This window comes from Mya arenaria, chromosome 10 (assembly GCF_026914265.1).
Source record: "Mya arenaria isolate MELC-2E11 chromosome 10, ASM2691426v1".
NCBI lineage: Eukaryota > Metazoa > Mollusca > Bivalvia > Myida > Myidae > Mya > Mya arenaria.
The window spans coordinates 26,185,286-26,208,722 of NC_069131.1; the positions used below are offsets into that span (position 1 = coordinate 26,185,286).

The following is a 23,437-nucleotide window of genomic DNA, read 5'->3' on the forward strand; positions in this document are numbered from 1 at the left end:
GGAATGAACAAGACCGACTGTTCATCAGATTAAAAATGTATATACTCCTTTTCTGGGTTGAGCTGAAGCAAAATCCAAAAAGGTTGGAGGCTGAGCAAATACGCTGCTTAATAACTGCGAACAATTCGGCATATTTGGATTGTTGTGTTTACATACAGTCCAAGATATAGTTGCATTCTTTAAAGTATCGATATATTTGTGAGTATTTAATTGCAGTTCAGCTGATAATTGGGGCAACAATCTCAGAAATGTCGATGGGGTTGAATATTCCTATCCCAACATCTATATAGAGAATACTAGGTAAGTGCCGTGGATGAAAGAAGCTTATCTGGCAAGACGGAGGAATTTATCAGGTGAGCTGAAGGCGAACCCAATAAACTCCGTAGGTGAGCCATATAAGGTTTCTTCATCCACGGCACTTACCTAGTATTCTATTTATTTTGTTCCTTTGTTTGTTAAAACACGATAAATTAACACAAATTGTACAAGTACTTTTTTTTAAAAAGGGGGGCAACTGTTTTTCCCCTGTTGACATCGGCACACTAGGTACCCATGTTAAAATGTGCCCAAAAATAGTTCTCAATTTTTTTTCCCCAATACGCTTATAGTCAAATTCATTGTATTGTAATACGTCAATATCAGTCCAAACTATAAAATATTTTAAAAGTGCATAAACATGAATCAGTCACCAAACATTTTCTAATGATGTAACAATTATTCCGCAGATCACAGACTACACAGATCATGGTTCAAGGTCACGAGTGTTTACAAACAATCGCCACACTTTGAATACATCTTATTCATAATGATATTAAATAATTAAGCTTGGATTTTCAGATTTCCACCTGCAACAGAGAATTCATTTCCGTTGAAAGTGAGATTTTGTCATTCACCACAGAAATGGAATTATCAATCGTTGGATGCTGCACAATCAGATTTCAGCATTTCCGGGTTGGGTAAGTGCAAATGTGATTTTCTTGCCGATTTTCTTGTCAGTATCATTAGTATGCAAAGTGAAAAGTGAAGTGCAAAATTTCCTGGGCGAGTGACTGCTTAGGTTGATTGTTGGGGGACTATGGTTAAGATACTTAAGCATTTTTGTGCGTTTTCTCAGACATTTTAAAACAGAAAATAAGTCAGTTTTCGCGGTCACATAACCAACTGACTGTATATACACATCACGTGGTCTACTATCCTAATGAACTGAAATTTACACTGCACCTTGTTATTGGACTGATATGTATTCAAGTGACAGGATAAATAACCATATGGATTCTTTTTCTAGGCCAGTTTTGAACTCCAAACAAAAATACAAAAAAATATTAAATGCGTTGGGTGATATAAGAAGTAGTAAATAGACGAAAATTTGTCGACTAAATGCTAAATTCTATCAATTCTGAAACTGACCGCTAGTACATCGATCGGATTGATGCTTTTTAGTGTTACTTTTTTGAACACTTGATTAATATTTGGTACTCTATACAAGTTGTGTAGATGTACACTATTTACCGACATTTAACGCAAGCTTGGCCTAGTTTCAGCGGAAACATTTGTGTGTTCTTATCAAAGTCCGTTGGTGCCTAGACCATACAAGGAGAAAACTAGCAGTTTGACTTATCTACCGGCGCCTATACTCTGACTAAATGGATACTTAAATGCAGGCGTAATACGGCATCAGTTAGCAAAAGTATTAAGCCACTTAACATGCTAGAAATTGTATATGGGTTTGATTATGGTACCTGATGATATAGCCACAAAGCCAAAGTTAAAACGAATCTCTTACTGTTGCATGTATTATGTGTACTTTTAATTTTAGTAAAAGTTAGCTGAAAAATGTTGGAAATGTTCTTCTTCCGTTCGTAAAAATGCATGCGTTTCATGGTTGAATCAATCTGACTTTTCCATAAACAGTATTTTACAAAATAATTGAAGTACGTGTGAATATTAAACATATTCATATGGCACTGCATTCCCCGATTTCTCAAATATGCCTTCATAATTGTGATATTCGGTAAAACAAAGAGTTAAACTTACGTGTTATCATTATTTCTTCTCTTTTCCTCTAGCTTGGAAATACCGTCGGCCCTTTTTTCTACACAACTTCTTAAAGAGTAGAAGTCACTGTTTGGCACTCGTGTTCAGAGCGGCTGAGGTATCTAAAGTTATTGAAGGATTAAACCTGCGATATCCATGTTTATGGAGATATTTTTTTAAATTATGGCACTATTTAAAACAAACATCGTAGTCTAGAATGCTTAATTTTAACAGTCAGTATGATCAGGCACACATATCAGACATTTAGGATTGAGGGCTTTTGTTACTGAGAATTTGGCATTTTGGCATTGGTAAAAGGACGTATGAACAATGTTGAAGATATAAACAGTATGTTGGCAACCTATAGCCGAACATTAATTACTAATATTATATTGACAATGTTTGTATCTTCCAAAAAATAAGGTCGACCCCTGCAGTAAGTCACGAAAGTCAAACACCAAGAGAGTAAATTGACTTCATTAATGTGCAATTCGGTTGGAGAGCAAAATCGGGCTAAGTTTCATTTATTGTATTTTTTTATTAATGATTTAATTTCATATAATGTATAACCAATGTCATGTCAGGTGTTTGTTTATTTATTATTTGTTGTAGTTGAGAAGATGATGTTTTTTGTACAAGTCTTAATAAAACATCTGTTCTGTTCTGTTTATTTTGTTCCAGCTGCTTGTGTCTCGTTAAAACAATCTCCGTATAGCGAGAACCAAGTAATGGCCTATTCTTTTGAAAAACAAGTCATTTGATATGTGATTTAAATTGTAAGTTACAATACACAATACAGGATAAATTGCAATGTTTTGTTGTCTGGTCCTGTTCATTTGGCCTGCCTCTGTGTTTAAACATTCGCAAGAACCCGAAGGCATAGCGACAGTTATTCAGACTATAATTTCGCAAAACGTGCTGATCGACCCTTGGCAAACGAGCACAGGTTTCAAGAGTTAACCGTCTCTGGTTTTTCCTGGCCGGTCGGTGGTACATTGTAGGACTTTTGTAGCCAATGCTTATTTTAGTGCTAAAATGTACTTGTTTTACATATATTACATGTGTTATTCTTTGTCGGCTGCATGTCATCACTCAATAAACTGCCGGTCTGGTATTGCATATATGAGTTGCTGGTTTTAGTAAAAACGAAGTAAACCAAAGACTCAACATCTTAACCACTTTACCACCTGGACTTTCTTAATGGTATGAGATATTTCGCCATGCATTGATAACATCACGTGGAAATATCAATCAAATTATTATGCTACAACAAAGCTTTTTCCTTTATTCGAAAATTGTAGTCTTCAAAAACGAGCAAGTATCACCATTTGCTGATAGGTTCCAGCTTTTGGTATCTTAGTTTTAACACTCCTAATGATTTGCTACACTTTTTTTTCGCCAAATACAAAACAGTGCATTTTACAAAAGCATGGGGTATTACCAATCTGCAAGCAACATTTATTGATAAGTTTTCATTCGAAAATACTTGCACCACATTTATTTTAGAAATAGGGTCTTAATTTCTTTATTCGATTTTATTGAAATTGTTCAGTATTTCTCTAGTCATTGCTCAAGTCTATTCCGGTAACAACTCAGGTACTGTTTGTAAAGCGCTATGCTCCGCCCACTTATCTACCTCATTAGCATATAGCGAGTCAGTGGTCCAGTTCGGAATTTCGTTGGTATTTCCTAAACCTTTCTTTTTAGTCAAGCATCGTGTTGACTTCGGGAATTTATCAGACATGACACTATATGAGACTCTTTCATAGTTATATACTCACTATTATTATTTTTCTCTATTAATCCAATGCTAAGTGTCACTGGGGCTTTAACTGATGCCAACTATGCGCAACGGTTTTAATGAGGTATAATATTATAACTCTTAACATGTAATCAGCCGAAGCTGGCCTAAATAAAATAATATTTCATAAGAAAATATGTTTCTTCAAGTTGTAATAAATTCAATGGAAATATAGTGTACTTGCAATGTATCACATCTTACAATATATTTTTCGAGAATTGTTAAACAAGTTTAGTGTGCCTTCTCAAAATGTATATGTGTGTTCCATTGTTTATATTTGTTTTTGTAAATATTGTGTTTTGTCTTCATGGGCCACATGGCTTATTGCAATTGATGTTAATTTATATTCATGTGCACGAGAAGTTTCTTATATCGTAAGTGTGACAGAAAAATTCAAAACGACACAATGTTTACTGCTCACACTCCCTCAGGCTACTGAATAGTTTCTCGTGAGTTTTTTCGTTTGTATACAATATCGCAATGTGGTTAGATAGCGCTTTATTTTGAAGCATTTCTTAATTCTGAACAAGCAAATGATTCGCAAATACTTATTCCGTCCGAAAATGTACGAAACACCAATCAATATTCCGTTTGTGTATGACGTTAAAACCACGTGCTATGAACACCGTTTTATTTAAAATAATATATTTGATGCAGAGCAATTGCCTTTCATTATATAACGTCAACAATTACAGCGACAACTCCCAGGCCTCTAATGTGTTTCATTTCCGGCAACCAATATTTTTACTCCTATTAGCCCTCAATACAACCTTCGAAGCGTTCAAAACCCAATTCTTAACGCGTCGACTTTAGCAGAAAACCATTCATCTTTGGAAGAGATGAACATTATCACCAAGTATTCAGGGACAAATACATCGCCAACACACTTGCTGGGTCAAAAGGAATCACAAACAGGTGAGATGTAAGAATTATCACTTAAAAGGTGGGTGTCAGTTTTATCCAAGCGATGTGAATTGGCAGACGTTTGTTTCCAGACTCTGTCTTCCAACGGCTAAACAGAAGAGATACGAGAAAGCCAGAAGATGGGAACTAACAATTATCACATAATAAGTTAGTGTCCTACGTCCCAGCGATGTGATTTGTCTGATATTCCCTTCTAGACTAGTCACTACCACTTAACAACTAATGAGTCCGCCCAGTGAACATAGCAAGGCTGACTAATGTGTTTGTTTATTTGAGTTTATCAAGGTATATGTCCTCGCCGATTGGCTGCATGATGACTTGACCCCGCCATCACGCCATCATGACTTAAATTTTGTTAAAATGCCATAAATTACATGAGATTTAAGTGACTGTAATTCGCAGTCGTATCCATATTTAACTAGACTTAAGAACCCTAGATATAAGATACCCGGGGCAATACTCAGTGCGATACTGATATTATATTTGAACGCTTTTCGGTTTTAACACGGCAGGTGTTTCAATCAGCCACATTTTGCAACCGAAGCAAAAGCTATTCCACTGAGCTATCGGAGCGCTGACTGACTGAGTTTGGTTGTGTGTAAGCTTATTCATTCTCGCACATGGGCAAAGTCCAATCGGCGAGTGCTCCTCCGACAAGATTGTTAGTCATATTAGGTTTTTGGAGCAAAGTGCATAGACAGAATTTAATCCTGGTTAGAGCTATCCTGGTTCTTTAACGCGCACCAGTGTATAGTACCATCACACGGAACCCCCATTTAACGTCTCTCCAGAAGACCATAAGTAATTTTAGTATTGCGGCGGGGAACTGAGCCTTTGACCCCTATTGACCCCTTGATTGACTGTGTTTACAATATACGAAGGATCCGCCCCCTGACCTATCATGACCTGCGCTGAGTATTTGTAAAAGTGCAAGGCATTATTGGGAATTGAATCTTTGAATAGAAAATGTGAATTTGTGACTCCCACATAGCTCTGTATAATAACTATTGACGGTTAGGCTTCACCAAATTAATAACTTGTTAATCGGATTTCCTGTACCTATTTCTTCAGAAAATCAAAACAAAATCACTTGCCCGCATCACCTAAAAAAATGAGTTATTATTTTTACGAGCGCTTATTTGTTCAGTGGAATGTAGCCTTTTTCCTTGCACATAACCGAGTTTTTCGATCGTCACAATTACCAAAACACCGGCTAGTCTCAATCATTCAGCCCCTCTGATCAGATTTAATGACGTCAACACGGATCACAATGAACGATAAAGACCCGGATGCAAGCGTCTAGACGATCAAGACTTATCACCGGCTAAAACAGTTATTTAACTTCCTGATTCTTGAAAAATACGTAAACAAATGACAATTCTATGACCTGTCACCACTAAATATTTGATCAAATTTTGGACAAATGTGTTTGTTTAAATTTGGCTTCCGCTGAAAGTAAACTGGGCAAGAAGTGCTGAATTTCACCGTGAATGACAGTTGGTGATTATCCAAAGTTTGAATTTGATTTGGGCATGTCTAACGTGAATTCGGATGACCGTTACAGTGAAAAGACAGGTTCCAATCGGTCATCTATACCTACTACACCGGTCCAGGTAGAAATTTCAGGTATGTATAAATCTGGCGCTGGCTGGAATTTTTTGTGACATATTTGGTGCCAAAATGGTCAGCAGTACAGTGTAGGTTTTTGTAAATTCTCTACCCGAACTTAGAGGGCTACCAAGGCCAATCGTGTAGTCATTGTAAAAGTGATAGCTGTACTTTATATTAGATTGCAAATGCCTATATTCATTTTGTGAGTTATTTCTAAGTCACCTTGTCTGGTCATTTCCATGGCATAAGATATGACAATTTACCTAAATAGATAATTTTTTTAACCTAGTTTTCCAAAGAAAAAGTGGAAAACCTAGGTTAATAGAATAATTATTTTTGGTATGTCATTGGGCAGGCATGTCCAGGCTTTAACTTAGCCATGCATAGTGTATTTTGATAAAAAAAAATACAAAAATGTTAAAAAACTGGAAAACTGTGGTTTTGAGTTCTCTCATTTATTAAATAGTTTAAAGAAATACTTTGCTTGATCTCAAATAGCATTTGTTTGATCTCAAAACTAATATTTGTATATAATTATCTTGTAGTGCTATCATTCTTTCACTAGATGTTATCCTTGTACTGTTAACATTATCATTATTTCGTTAGTAAGTGAATAAAACGTGATCAAAAGTGAGTTAAATGACTATATATATTTGTTCGCTCTTCGCTCGCTCCTCTTTTTTGCTAAATGCAAAACAAATATTTTTATTATTATTTCGCTCGCTCGCCCCATTTTTTTTTGGAAAAAAATCCGATGAACAAGTTATCAATTTGGTGAGGCCTTAGGTACATTTTATAATGTGATCTCAATCTTTAATGTTAAAAACTCAGGTCGTCATTCTAATGCCATATTTTGAAAGTATTTGCAAAGTTTGGTCTACATCTGTCCGTATTCAAAAGTTAACATTTTAGTGCAATCTAATTATACAAATATTTATTTTACTGACTATATCATTATAGGGTTGATAAACCTTTTTGAGGTCGTTACCATCTGCAAAGGCCCGCAAAATGGTTTACAGTCCGAGTGCGTAGCACGTTTGTGTTTAAAAAAACCTGTTAAATGTCACGAAAATGCAAAAACAGTAAGTTCAAAGTAACCTCCATAACATGTGCTTGTGTGACTTCATGAGTGATGTAAAACAAAAAGCCGGTCATTAACGGCACTTAATTTACTGAATAATGCACGTTTTCTACCGATAACGCTCGGGTTTTTTTTTGCGTTTTAACACAACACGATATTGGACCGAAAACATACATTTTATGCAATATTGTCTTAAAACGACAAAAGGTTAAATTATGTACGCAAAGCCAATACATGCAGTATGCTGATCAATTACATGCACATTGTTTCAAATAAACACTATAAGCTTTTTCCTTCTATTTCGAACACACAACACAGGTTAACGCCTTGTTCTCGCTATAAGGAGGACATTTTAACGAGCCACAAGCAGCTTTTGCAAAGTAAAACAAAGCACCATTCTGGTTACCATCATCACTTCCATCCGCCATTTCAGGGTTTCCGTCCATGCAAACGAGCTCCTTGTTCCCTTTATGGCCGTGATAAGACGACATCAAATAGCCAGAATACTCCGTATGCCATCCGCTATAACAGGCATTCTTCGCCGGGATCATGACAACGCTTCTTCCAATAACGTGGCAGACGGCACATGGAACTTCTTTGTCATGTAAATCCGTGTGAAATGTTGCATCACTTGTTTCATACTCAGCACCGTAAACCCTGCTTACCGAACCCGCTGTTCTTTCATCGCAATCAAAGATTGGGTCCTTTGGCAGACAAATATAATTACTGCTTGCTCCATTTTGATCGTAATCTCCACCTCCAGCAAACCCTTCGTACACCAGTTCCGTGGTTCCAGGGCATGACCTCCGACCCCATCGTATGTATATTCCACTGCTTATGACTGATTTGGTCGATTCTATTTCTCTCTGCAACTCTTGCACTTTGTTTGTTAGGCCTTGAATAGAGACAAATGAGTATTTAAAGGTACATGTAGTAATAATAAGCTGTGTGTACTTCCTTTTATTTGCAGAATGCTGACTTTCGTACCAATGGAGCGATTATTGTCAATAATTAATACTGTTTACATCATGAGCCTGATTTTATCAAACAACGCTTAATATTCAAAGACTGAAAACTAGCTTACCTGTTACCGTCTGAATAGTTTCTTCCACAGAATCAGTTGTCTTCTTAAATGCTTCCTCAAACGCTTCCATTCTGATTTCCGATCTGATCACTTTCTCTAACAGTTTTTCCTCGTAATGAAACCTTGAACACTCAGGCTCCCGTGCAAAGCAAACGGCTGCAAATTGCATTGCCAACAAAATAACATATAAGTTCTTCATTCCTGTTAGGATCTGTATATCTTTATTTCGATGCTAGCCTGGGTACAACTAACGGCTTATTGTCATAACATGCCACCTTGCAAAGCCGTAATAATGTTATGTCTTTAAATATTAAATATTTGACATCTCGTTTCGTTGCCTTAAGTGTTTTTGATTATTTTGTTTGGTGACCACTCTAGCTTGTATACTCTTTACAATTTGTTTTAATCCGTTTTATTTGCAAACCTTTTAATGATATGATAAAAGAAAATATAATAATACCATTGGCTGTGAAAGGCACCTTTCAATTTCTAAAGAGTAAGTCATGTGAAACTTTGATTTCATATAAAATGTGAATTGACAATTTGCTTGTAGGTTGCCAAAAGAGGTTTAAACAGGTGCTCTTGAATATGCTCAATACGAAAATGCAAATATTTACAATGCAACCTAAAGTTTTAAATATTTAATAGAAATCATGCTACCTTAAGCAAGTTCATTATGTCAGCGAAAAAGTTTTCAAAAGTAGTGTCTTCAAATTAGCAGTTAAACTTTATGACTTTACCCTTGGGAATCGTAATATTACTTATGCAATTAAACACTTATTTGCAATCAATTTAAAGTTAGTAATACATTACTAAATATTTTCTATTATTCTAAATTTTACGAACTACTTCTACTGATGTACCGGCATACATGGCTTTGTGCAATTTAGATTTAAACGTAAATGTTTTGTTCAGACCTACGAACATGTACTATTTAGTTATTTTGTATTTGTTCCATGTTATTTGTTTATATGTATTATTTTACAACTCTTTTGTTCATAGTTAAGCCTTGAATTCAAATATATCTTGAAACCTTGAAACCAATTTCGGTTGTTTGTTTACATTTGAGTTTTACACATTGTAAACGTTTGTATGCTCATATGTACGTGACAGAGGGCAAACAGCAGATAATTATTTGAATGATCAATGATGGCTATAGCAGGAATGCGAAGCAGTGGCCCCTGCTCTTTTAGGAGCTGTAAATAAAAAGAGCCAAAGTCATTTTCAAGAAAGAGACAAGGAGCGGAAAAAAATATACAAAGTAAGTATGACTTGTCTTTTATCTAATATAACGATCATCTTGGGCGGAATTCTTTGGCATTTACACGTATTTCGGTTATTTTATAAACATACTGTTTAAGAAGTAGTAAGAATGTTACTCCCATGAAATACATGCATGTTTACAAACGAATTAGAATGTTTTCATCAATCGTCTGCTGATTGCACTCAAGAACCATAAAATTAAAATAAAACTAGTAATCTCGAGTGCCTTTCTTTGGTCGGGAATGAACAAGACCGCCTGTTCATACGATTAAAAAATTATACTCCTTTTCTGGGTTGAGCTGAACCCAAAATCCAAAAACGTTGGAGGCTGAGCGAATACGCTGCTTAATAATTCAAAACAACTCGGCATGTTTCGAATGTTGTGTTTACATACAGTCTAAGATATAGTTGCATTCTTTAAAGTATCGATATATTTGTGAGTGTTTAATTGCAGTCCAGCTGATAATTGGTGCAACAATCTCAGAAATGTCAATGGGGTTAAGTATTACTATCCCAACATCTATATAGAGAATACTAGGTAAGTGCCGTGGATGAAAGAAGCTTATCTGGCAAGACGGAGGAATTCTTCAGGTGAGCCGAAGGCGAACCCAATAAACTTCGTAGGTGAGCCATATAAGGTTTCTCCATCCACGGCACTTACCTAGTATTCTATTTATTCTGTTCCTTTGTTTGTTAAAACACGATAAATTAACACAAAGTGTACAAGTACTTTTTAAAAAAGGGGGGGGGGCAACTGTTTTTTCCCTGTTGACATCGGCACACTCGGTACCCATGTTAATATGTGCCCAAAAATAGTTCTCAAAATTTTTACTCAATACGTTTATAGTCAAACTCATTTCATTGTAATACGTCAATATCAGTCCAAACTATAAAACATTTTAAAAGTGCATAAACATGAATCAGTCACCAAACATTTTCTAATGATGTAACAATTATTTCGCATGTCACAGACTTCACAGATCATGGTTCAAGATCCCGAGTGTTTACAAATAATCGCCAAACTTTTAATACATCTTATTCATGTTGATATTAAAGAATTAAGCTTGGATTTCCAGATTTCCACCTGCAACAGAGAATTCATTTCCGTTGAAAGTGAGATTTTGTCATTCACCACAGAAATGGAATTATCAATCGTTGGATGCTGCACAATCAGTTTTCATCATTTCCGGGTTGGGTAAGTGCAAATGTAGATTTTCTTGCCGATTTTCTTGTCAGTATCATTAGTATGCAAAGTGAAAAGTGAAGTGCAAAATTTCCAGGGCGAGTGACTGCTGAGGTTGATTGTTGGCGAACTATGGTTAAGATACTTAAGCATTTTTGTGCGTTTTCTCGGACATTTTAGAACAGAAAATAAGTCAGTTTTCGCGGTCACATAACCAACTGACTGCATATACACATCATGTGGTCTACTATTCTAACGATCTGAAATTTACACGGCACCTTGTTATTGGACTGATATGTATTCAAGTGACATGATAAATAACCATATGGATTCTGTTTCTTGGCCATTTTTTAACTCCAAACAAAAATACAAAAATTAATTAAATGCGTTGGGTTAAAAAAAAGTGTGTGATATAAGAAGTAGTAAATAGACGAAAACTGGTCGACTAAATGCTAAATTCTATCAATTCTGAAACTGACCGCTAGTACATCGATCGGATTGATGCTTTTTAGTGTTACTTTTTTGTACACTTGATTAATATTTGGTACTCTATACAAGTTGTGTTGAGGTTCACTATTTACCGACATTAATCGCAAGCTTGGCCTAGTTTCGTTGAAAACATTTGTGTGTTCTTACCATACTTCGCTGGTGCCTAGACCATCAAGGAGAAAACTAAGAGTTTTTAATACTTATCTACCGGTGCCTGCACTCTGATTAAGTGGATACTTTAACGCAGGCGTATTACGACATCAGTTAGCAAAGGTATTAAGCCACTTAACATGCTAGAAATTGTATGTGGTTTTGGTTATGGTACCTGATAATATAGCCACATAGCCAAAGTTAAAACAAATCACTTACTGTTGCAGGTATTATGTGCACTTTTAATTTTAGTAAAAGTCAGCTGAAAAATGTTGGAAATGTTCTTTTTCTGTTTGTAAAAATGCATGCGTTTTGTGGTTGAATCAATCTTACTTTTCCATTAACAGTATTTTACAAAATAATTAAAGTAAGTGTGAAGATTAAACATATTCATACGGCACTGATTTCCCGATTTCTCAAATAAGCCCTCATAATCTTGATATTCGTTAAAATAACAAGTCATACTTACCTTTTATCATAATTTCCGCTCTTTTTCTCTACCTCGGCTCTTTTGTCTACACAGCTTCTAAAAGAGTAAGAGTCCCCGTTTGGCACTCGTGTTTAGAACGGCTGAGGTATCTTAAGTTATGGAAGGATTAAACCTACGATTTCCATGTTTATGAAGAGATGTTTAAATTATTGCACAATTGAAAACAAACATCGTAGTCGAGAAAGTTTAAACTTTTCAGGTCTTTCCAGTAGCAAGATTAGGCAACCATATCAGACATTTGGTGTGGGGAGGCATTTGTTACTCAGGTTTGGGCATTTCGGCATTGGTAAATGGAGGTATGATCAATGTTAACGCTACGAACAGTATATCGGCAACCTATAGCCGAACATTAAAACTTTAGAACATATGATTTTTTGGTATCTTACAATAATATAAGGAACCCTGTAGTAAGTCAGGAGAGTCAAACACCAAGAAAGTAAATTGACTTTAATAATGTGCAATTCGGGTGGAGAACAAAATCGGGCTCAGTTTTATTTATTGTATTTTTTTATTTATTATTCTATTTCATATAATTTCTAACCTATGTCATGTCATGCGTTTGTTATTTATTATTCATTTGTTGTTGAGCAGATGATGTTCTTTGTACAAGTCTCAATAAAGTATCTGTTCTGTCCTGTTTAGTTTGTTCCAGCTGATTGTGGCTCGTCAAAACAACCTCCGTATAGCGAGAACCAAGCTATAGCCCATTCTTTTAAAAAAGCTAGTCATTTGATATTTGTTTTAAATTGTGATTAGCAATACAAAATTAAGTATATACTGGGTGAGTACCTTAATCGGAACAGTACCATAATATGGATACATCCATTATAAAAGCGTTTACGATTTTAATCAATATAGACGTTTGCCCTAAATAAACGTTCCAATGAATACAATTCTCCGGTGAGTATATCAAATGCTGCTATCATTCAAAGCCTTTCATGTTCAAATGTTCATGCTTGCCACAATCACATCATACTGGTACAGTCTGTATATTTTTTTACTTAAATCGTCAAATTTTACTGACAAAAATGACAAAATAACAAGCTGGAAATAAAATGAATTATTAATTTACTAAAACAAAAGATGTAGCAATAATTTTAAAAGGATACATAAAAAAATCAACAAATTAAAACGGTTCCATATTTAGGTACTCCCGAGGACAAAAATGGCAGTCCTTGACTGTGCGGTTAATAAAGTATTTTTCATGCCGATTGGTAGTATCTTGATAAATACCATTTATATCAACCAATTGGTCTTGAATCCTAGTATGCTGATGGAAGATTTTGTAGTTGTGGTGCAAGTCTAACTAAAAATATTTCAAAAATAGTGCCGTGTTCCGATTTATTTGCTCACCCAATAAAGCAATGCTTTGTTGTCTGATTTTGCCTATTTGGCCTAACTCTGTTTTAAAACATTCACAAGAACCCGAAGACCAAGCGACATTTATTCCGACTATTAATTCGCCAAACGTGTAAATGTTTACAAGTCTGATTAATACTGATAATGTATAATTGACTATTATTTATGTTTTATATGTCGGGAAAAACCTACTCGAACTTAATAAAAGTCAATACGATACGTTATTGTTTATTTAATATTGTTTTCCAATTATTATGACGTAATCGCACATCGTAATCGTAAATACTGCAGGTGTTCTTACCATGTGCTAGACACTTAAATACTGGAACAAAGACATTTTCAAGATTCATGATTTTTGCCAAACGTTTACCACGAAATTACTATAAATATTGAGAGTAATATAACTTTTCCGTGTTTATTTTTGGTCTTCTTGATGATTCAGTCGGCAGCCGGGCGCAGCGGTATGAATGGTAGACCAAAAAGAACGATGTAAACAAGGAGAGAACCTTTATTTAAATGAACAAAGATAAATGCCTATACAACAAATATATCTTAATCTCTCATGCTGAATAACTTCAATATCATTTTACTCTTTACAAACTCTGGGCACAGGCTTTGCCAAATACATAATTTTACTACATTTTATCATAACCATACATTTTATGCAAAATACTCATGTTATTAGTAAATTGAAAAAGAGAACATGTAATTCAAGTAACTTCAAGGCACTTCACAAAAAACAACACAAGGAGCCGATTTTTCAGAACTTTGTTAAAGTTAACAACGTGATTTACGACATCATTGTTAACTTTTAAACATGAACTTGTTAATGATGGGCTCTCATATTTGGATATTAACAAGCACATCTGCAATGCAGCAGATCACAAGTGTATTCATTCAACTTCGAGAGCAGTAACGCTTTGAAAATTAACAAATACCAAGTTAACAACGTTGTTAACTGTAACAAAGTTCTGGACAATCGGCCGAATAATTAATGTATATAATTTTCTTACGCCTCGCCTGCAGATAAAAATACAACAATATACAGGTATAAAGAGATATATGAATTTATATAAATAAATACAAAAGAATACATATGGAGTATAATGTTCGTCGTTTGATTGTAAAGATTTTCGTTCAAACCAAAGCCCACGAGATTGATAGTCGAGTGCAAATTATATTTACGCAAGAAGCGAGGAAAATCCACACATCAACAGAATAGCGTAAGAATTGCTTTATGTCAGACCCTAAAAGCACTTTTTTAAATAAAATGTAAAATAATTGTCTTTACAAAAGCATTAAAAATATTCAACAACTGTCCTATTTCTTTTGCGTAGTATTGCGGAAGTTGATTTGCGCATGCGCACTAGCCAACTGTGTTATACATATTCAGAAAACAGTGTTGTAATACGGATATTTTTTCCGGTTTCCATATTTTATGTTTATTTCATGCAACAATTTAGACGGAAATTTACATGTATGAAAAAAATGTTTAAAGTAATCGATGGGAGTCAAACAACAAAACAATGTCAAATATGGACTATATTTTCACATATTTTATAGAAAAAAATATCAGCTTCAAAGTTTATTTACAAACTCGTGATTTTTTGACTATCAATAATCCAAGACCACTGGCATCGGATTTTCAAATTCATTCATTTTTTTTTAAATCCAAAAAATATCTTATTATTCCCAACTAAACATTATAATAACAAAAATGTGAAGAAAATATTATTTTTATAAATATGCATTTTGTACAGTATTTAATTCTTAGTTTCGAATTATAAGGGTTTTTTTATTTTAAAGAAAAAGATTGAGTTTGAAATTCAGGTGCCAGTGTCCAAGAACACCTACATATTTCTCAGAAGTGATACACATAACACTACCAACCATGATTTTTTACTCATTTTGCACATCGTCGCGATTTTTCCACTGCGGACGTTATCTTTTTAACCTTATTTTCAATATACGCCGCGATTGAAGCATAACGCCCACCGCGTTCATTTCTATAATTTCCCCGCGTTCCACCGCGTCGAGTCACCGCGAAACACGGCGTTGCGTAGTGTTAATTAATGAAGATAATTAAGATAACTGTCAATTTTCTGAAGTTTGTATTCTTTGTTCCCGTCCTATAAATATAATTATAGTCAAGTTTATTCAACTCATACCAACTTGACCCGTAGTTTACAAATCTTGGTTCGTACTCAAAACGTAGTTTGATCCCTGAAAAGTATGCTTTGCAACTGTGAAACTATTTAGACGCTATTGTCACCTTGTGTGATTGTGAATATACTATATTGAATAAAACTGCGCACGTTTTTCAATGCGTTGTGTTCTGGTTGTGTTTTTAGTATTAATATAAGAGCGGTGAGATTGTTTACCCTCGCAATCGAATGAATTCCATTTTGCGAGCACGGTTTAATTCACATGTTCTATCTTCTAATTGTACCACCTTTACCCATAAAAATACCTGCATATCGCGGTAAGCCACCGCGTGCATGTTTTTGAAAGTCGTTCGCGGAAGCAGCAGATGAACGCGGTGATAACGCGTACCATCGGGTTGGCGACCGCGAAATATATCGCCGCGATTTTCAGCGATGGCGCAATCTCTTCCACGGCTGCAAAAACGCGTGGTTGGTAGTGTAGTATATTTTCGTATGATGGAATAAAAATGTGAAAATGAAAAACGTGGGTTAATATAGAAAAGTGATATACAACTGTTGAGGAATGTCTAGGAATGTCATCACAACGTACACCTGCTTCGAATGTTTCGTTTTTAAATATATTCATTCAGACGAATGAAAATATTTGGAATGCTCATAAATCGAGTAAAAAACAACAACAATCAACACTACATCCCGTTGTTCGCCTCATCGTCCGTCAAATGTGGCGATGTTTCGCCCTTGTCGACCGCCGGTTTGTCCTTCTCCATAAGGATCTGGAACTGTTTCGTAAGAAACTCTTCATACGTTATCTTGCCATCTTTGTCTGCACCCATCTGTTCGATTGTTTTAAGCGTGCTGTCGTCGACTTCTATGTCAAGTTGCTGCCAAGAAATAACATAAAAATAACATAGATGAATAATAATGAATATCATGTGTTTCCTGTCCGGATAGAAAAATCCGACCCGACACGTGCGTAAGCCGACTACGAGGCTTGCTAGGCAGCGTACCCGAGGGATGGATTTTTTTATTCGGACCGGTAACACATGATTGTTATTCGTTCTTGCATACCTATATTAGTATTTGTGGAAAATGTAGAAAACTCTTTTTTAGCAAATTTAACCAAAAAAACGCAGGAATATTCACTAAAGTGTACCAAACAAATCGGTCCTTAACATCCAGTTCGAGCCAACGATGAAATCGAGCCAAGCGAGTGTGAGCCGACGAGGTTCGACTGTAGTTTATCAATTATAAAAACTGTTCAGAGGCCTAAGGCAATAACCAAGGAAAACAACAACAGCAACAACAACCTTTAATGCATTAGCAATATTCATCGCAGCAAATGAGTATAGATGTAGAGTATCGTTTATTATTATCGGTATATTATATTTTATGTTATTCACTTATAATATTGAAAATCTAGGCGGAGACAATGTAATTACATTTAAATGACATTACATGTATAACGATTCAAATTAATAAATTACTAAAATAAATGTTGAAGATTCAGAAAAGAAGGAAATGTCATAAAGTGAAATAAATAAAAAAAATAAAAAAAAAATAAAAAATATATAAATAAATAAATAAATGAATGAATGAATGAATGAATGAATGAATGAATGAATGAATGAATAAATAAATAAATAAATAATGGTTTAAAATTGAAGTTAATACAATAGGATTAATAAAAACTATATGGGTAAATGTACACATACCACATACAACTGACCACAAGCAAACCACACAGGCATCAAATTAGTTTACCGACAATCGATGGGAGTACTACGGTGTCACAGAGGTGACATGTGCATGTTTTCATTTATCTCGTGCGCACGAGATACTAAGTCATGTGCATGAGATACTATGTCGTGCGCACGAGATAATAAAGTATTGCGCACGAACTACGTTGTGCATTCGAGATTCTATGTCGCGCGCACGAGATAATTAAGTCGTGCGCACGAGATACTATGTCGCGCGCACGAGATACTATGCCATGCACACGAGTTACTAAGTTCTGCGCACGACATAATTAGCAAATCAGAATACACCTTACAAACATGACTGTTAAAGTGTATTCTGATTGGCTAATTATGTCGTGCGCACGACTTTATTATCTCGTGCGAACGACATACGGACATAGTATCTCGTGCGCACGGCTTAGTATGTCGTGCTCAAGACTTAGTATTTCGTGCACACGAGATATATAAAAAAACACACGCATGTCACAATTATGGCACCGTAGAGTACCGCCTTGGAACGGGTTCACTTGACACGAGTCCACCGTAGAGTCAAAGCGTTTTTTACTTTAATTAAGAACGGTGTTGCTGCGAAGGAGATGGTAGAAAATCAATGATAAGGCCAAAAAATGGTTTGGTTTGGGTTACGTCCCTTTCATAAACATGTAGGGTAGGTAGGTTAAAGTAATCTTCTGTATAAATCTTTAAAGGTCTCATATTAAAACGAACACTTATTTATCAACTGACTATATAAACGTTAGGGTCGGCGCCTATTTAGTAGGTAGGGTCGGGTAACGCGAACTAAATGTATGTTTAGGCCTAAATTGTTAAGGTATCGATTTTTTAGGTAAGGATTTCAGAAAGGAGTGAATGTGTCATTCTGGCGGAGAAATGGAGCTTAGAATTAACATTTTCTCTGTTAAATTGCAATTCCCAACCGCATAAGAGTAACAATGAATGTCAATCCATGACACAAATTGTTTACAGTTCATATGACACTAAAGCAGGAGCTCATTCCAAGCAAACTACTGTCGATGCGTCATGTGACAAACACATAACAATACAATTTAAAATACACATGCCAAACGACAATAACATTACCTCTATGCAGATCTAAAAAGAACAAAAATATTCTATGACAATGAGCTGTGGATATTTAAAAAAATAAGAAAGGCTATTTACAATAAGATATTTCTAAGGAATGCATTTATTTAAAAAATAAACCTGATTCAAAGCTGCACTCTCACAGATTTATCATTTTGACAACTTTTTTATTTTATTTTTTGGAATGAGCCAATTTTTGCGCTTATATCTGCAAACAAGTGATTTAAGACTGCTGACAAAAGATCAGATCGCTTATTTTCATATTTCCATTCGAAAATTAATGTTTTATGGCTAAAAGCGTTACTAACGGTTTAAGAAAAAATGGATTAAACATCAATTTTTGAACTTAGAAATAAAAATCTGCGATCAGATTTTTGTCAGCAGCCTTATATCACTGGTGACCATGCATTTTCGCATAAATTGGCACCTTGAAAGACAAAAAAATAACAAAGTTGTCAAAATGATAAATCTGTGAGAGTGCAGCTTTAAGCTGGAATGCTTACACAAGACAAAAAAAACTAAGTTGAAAAATAAAAGGGAGTTTATGGATATATTTTCAAACAAAGATGCGAGGGTCCATAATCTAAAAAAAATGACCAAAAATGACCAACAATTAAGCCTTTCTTGTTCCGCGCCGCTGCACTAAATTCTGATGTTAATATTATTTTGGATGAGAGTGATACTCTCGCTTCTGATCAGATTTCTGTCTATAATATATTGAACGATTTTTAATATAGGTATTAAATGCTGTTGAAATATCGAAATATTGCAGCTATCAATGATTCAAAACTGTGTACGTTTAGTTTTAGCAAAATTAATCAGAAGCATGTACATCAAACATTAACTTCTATGGAACCAAAAAAGGACACTTGGGAAGATTATCTATCACCAAGGGTGTTAAGGCTTGTGCTGAATCACTAACAAAACTTTCAGTATCAAAATTGTCAACACATGTTTTGATAATGTTCCACACTGTAGGATAATATTACAGTTGATAACAGACAATAGTTGATCGTGTGATCAAATGACTTAGTAGTGATCCCCACCTATAAGCATCGTTCACGTTTGGCAAATTGTTCATATGTATTTATTGAAAGTTCATGTGTTAAATCTGTATTATGTGACATGTTAAACTCACGTTATATAAATGTATTTATATTTTATGACTATGTACCTTGTGGGTATAATGTTTAGATAATGGAAATAATGAGCATTCTTATGTCTTGTCGTTGCACAGATGCGTCATGGGCTCGATATGACCAGGGGCCGTATTCAATAAACATCTTAGTAATAATTTTCAACTAAGTGAAAAATTGCCATTTTTCTAATTTGAATTTTAAGAAAATGACCAATGTTTGTACACCAAGAATATGAAAATAAGCAAGAAAATGGTCTGAACAATATATGCATATGAATAGGTCTGATAAAAAGTAGCGGGTATCTAAAATAATCGTTGTCAAAAATTACGAAATTCTCACTAAGTTGAAAATATTTACTAAGATGCTTATTGAATACGGCCCCAGGCCTTTACGGAATAACTAAGGATGGCTCTAGTAATTTTATAAAGGCCAAGTCACGTTTTATATTGGAAATTCCCCAAAATATACCTTAAGACAATTTTATCTTGAATAAACTTCTATACTCACCGATTCAAGTCCATTGATTATTTCCTGTTTGCTGGCCCGCCCGTCAGCGTTCTTGTCAAACAAACGAAAGAGTTGCCGGTACTTCATGGTCCTGGATACCACAATAAACATTAAAGATGCACTCTTACTCCCAGAAAAGATTTACCACAATAAATAATATTGTTTTAATATTCCAAAAAGGAGGAATACATGTCGAAAACAATGGTTATGAAGGATACCCAGTTTTATTTGAAAAAAAATGTGCCTAAAACACGGTATTTCTACCTTATGAGACTACAGTAGACCACAGTAAATCTTTAAGCGTTCACCAATCATTTAATATTTTTGCGCTTTCTGTTGTTAAATACACGGTTACAATCTTGTTTTCAGAAATTAATACTTTTCATAAATGCATTATTTAGTAAGTAGTTAAAGTTGTATCAGTCAAAATGGATGTTTGTTTTACATGTGTGTGTACTGATTTTGAATAAGAGTGTCACTTTAAATGGTTGACGATTATTTACATTGAAATGTCTATTGTAATCTGGCTCCAAAATGAAATGCAAAGTACAGCGAGCAAAGCTGCATGTATAATTACGTATACATTAAAGGGACTAGACACCAGATGATACAATTACAAGAAAAAAAGAAAATTGTAAAAGAATTATATTAAATTGACATCGATGTGCACAGTGCAATGATTCTTACTTACTAATGTATCACATCCCTAACGACACATGCATCTTTCGCATTTGTTGCTCATTTTCTAATTCGAAATTTACTAGGGCTGTCTACCACGTAAATTCCAGTAAGTTTAAAACTAGCGTTGGTATTTATCTGTACTCATAAACAGAAATGATTTAAACTGAGAAACCATTATGCTCTTTTTTAAACGGGGGTAAAAGGATAGGCAACAACATGATTGTTGCGTTTATTATTTCATATAAAGTTATGTAACATCGGCCTCCTACTAGCTCGCATTGGCAATTCAAGACCATCTGGTGGCTACACCTTTAATCATGCAACAGTATTAGTTCCGATTGTCTTACCTTTTCTGTAAGTACTTGTCATCTTTGAAATTCTCGATATAATCCTCCAAAAGAACAATATCGGCTTTTCGGTAGTCCCATTCCTGAAGCAGAGAAATTGAATAAGGCAAAAGACACAGAGGAGTAGAGAAACTTGAAGGTAGGCCATCGATCATTTATGCTAATTGTTGCCATTGGTTTAGTTTCATTTTAAAGTTAGAATATATATATATATATATATTAAGGTTTTCACCGAGAGTGTGTTTATATAGGCACTATGCTATTTAAAAAACAAATTAATAAATTTGCAATATAATCAATGTCAATTTCTATTGCAAAATTATTACATCACTTTAATAAATCATATCATAAAAGTAGCGTCATTTTGGTGGTATTTCAAAATGTAGTTTATGCACAAATAATATAATAATTAAGCAATATTAATCAAACACAGAAATAATCTCGATGTTAAAGGGGATGTACTCCGTATGATAAAACCGCGAGAAAAAAGAAAATTGTCAAAAACTGACATAAATTTGGTATCGATGTGTACAATGCATTGGAACTTACTAACTGAAGTACCACATAGTTTACAATTAATTTATTTTTCGCTTTTTTTTCGTATTTTTTTTCCATTAAAAATATTACTAGGTATGTCTACCTAGTAGAATTCATTCCTTATGCGTGATTGGCTAGTCGATGTTATCACGTGATATGATTATGTTAGGTATATAGCTTAAATATTCCAACTGTTTAAAGTAAGTCTTCGTAGCACAGTGGATACAGCACTGGACTCCAATTTTGGCGACACTGGTTCGAACCCCGTCTCAGGCTCGATTTCTTTCTTACACTTTGGTATGTTTTTCTTTACAATTATGATAACAAAGAGTATGACATTTTATGAAATAATTGTCCTGAGATTCGTTACAGAAAAAAACTTTTTTTGGTGCCAATCTGGTGTACAGTCCCTTTTTATTATTATTATTATTTAACAAACTTATATAGCGACCTTTTCATATACACGTTCAAAGGCGCTTTACAACGATATAATCTGATACTAGTAGCTAACTACAAGCAATATCATTAAAATACTAGACAGCTTTTGAACAATAAATGTACAACATACTAAAAAATATGAAACACAATAAAATGAAATGTGGTATTTAACTGGTCGTCTGAATTAAAAACAATAAATATCAATATCATACGATAAAAAAATAGTCTAGCGAAACATTGAAAAAAATAAAAATGATATTAATATAATTTACGCCTGACATCTAAATTGCATTTATATATTGTATCAATAGTCTAAAACAGTTTACATGGGATATGTAACTGTACTAAAAGATCATGGTAGAATTAAAATAGGTTGTAAAATTATGTTTAAAATCACATAATGGTCACACAGTCTTCGTGAATCACTGTCACAGATCATTCCTGGTAAAAATGCTACTCATACGCCTGTTTGAAATAGTGTGTTTTAAGTGCACGCTTGAAAGAACACAATGAACTTGAGTCTCTCATACCGGATGGTAGGTCGTTCCACAGTTTCGAAGCTGCATATTCAAAACGTCGGTCGCCGTAGGTTACAGTTTTACGTTTTGGTATCACTAAAGTTAGTGCTTTGTTTTGAGATCGCAGATTTCTCCGTGGTTTGTAAACACATAGCATTTCTTCCAAATATTCTGGTGATTTTCCGTTTAAAGCTTTGTAGGTATGCGTTAAAATTTTAAACTGAATTCTGTATTGCACTGGAAGCCAATGTAGTTCTTTAAGTACAGGTGTGATTTGATCGTACCGCAAGGTTCTGGTGATGATGCAGGCAGCTGTATTTTGAACGATCTGCAGTTTGTTGACTAATGTTTGAGAAACTCCATACAGTAGTGCATTGCAGTAATCTAGGCGCGAGATAACCAATAAAGTCACAAGTTGTTTAGATGCATCAATTGTCAGATATTTCTGAATTCTGCCTATTTGTCTAAGATGTAAATAACATTATATGCATACTGAATTAACGTGATCTTCCATGTTCATGTTTTAATCAAAGATGGCACCTAATTTTTTTTCCATTAACAGAATGTTTAACTTTCGAGCCACCGACGGTTACCGATAGATCTTCAATGTGTTTGGAGTTATGAGGAGATGAGAACATGATGACTTCTGTTTTATCAGTGTTAAGTTTGAGCATGTTTAGATTCATCCATGATATTATGTCTCGAAGGCACGATTGAATGCGTTGTAATGTTTCTTCCTTAGAAATGCCATCTAATGGTTTGAAAGATAAATACAGCTGTGAGTCATCGGCGTAGAGAT

At 34.6% G+C, this 23,437-nt stretch overlaps 2 protein-coding genes across 2 annotated transcripts in view; both read right to left on the reverse strand.

Annotated features, from left to right (window-relative positions):
* Positions 1 to 7,747: 7,747 nt before the first annotated feature.
* On the reverse strand, positions 7,748 to 8,605 carry LOC128204528 (short-chain collagen C4-like). Its single transcript, XM_052905940.1, has 2 exons — positions 8,536 to 8,605; positions 7,748 to 8,346 (listed from the first exon to the last, which is right to left on the reverse strand). Exons 1-2 carry the CDS (start codon positions 8,603 to 8,605, stop codon positions 7,748 to 7,750), a joined length of 669 nt encoding a protein of 222 aa, XP_052761900.1.
* Positions 8,606 to 13,963: 5,358 nt separating this feature from the next.
* The window catches only part of LOC128205309 (uncharacterized), a 36,309-nt gene continuing 26,835 nt past the window's right edge, over positions 13,964 to 23,437 (reverse strand). Inside the window, exons 3-6 of the mRNA XM_052906843.1 lie at positions 21,146 to 21,228; positions 20,118 to 20,208; positions 18,469 to 18,480; positions 13,964 to 16,515 (exon numbers count right to left, since the gene is read on the reverse strand). Coding sequence (XP_052762803.1) covers positions 16,321 to 16,515; positions 18,469 to 18,480; positions 20,118 to 20,208; positions 21,146 to 21,228 — 381 coding nt within the window. The 3' untranslated portion in view covers positions 13,964 to 16,320. The remainder of the gene's footprint in view (positions 16,516 to 18,468; positions 18,481 to 20,117; positions 20,209 to 21,145; positions 21,229 to 23,437) is intronic.

Excerpts from the sequence above, each read along its gene's own strand:
- LOC128204528 (XM_052905940.1), bottom strand. The coding sequence starts at position 8,605 with ATGGAAGCGTTTGAGGAAGCATTTAAGAAGACAACTGATTCTGTGGAA. Across the intron at positions 8,347-8,535 it reads AACTATTCAGACGGTAACAG|GCCTAACAAACAAAGTGCAA; the intron begins GTAAGCTAGTTT and ends TCTCTATTCAAG.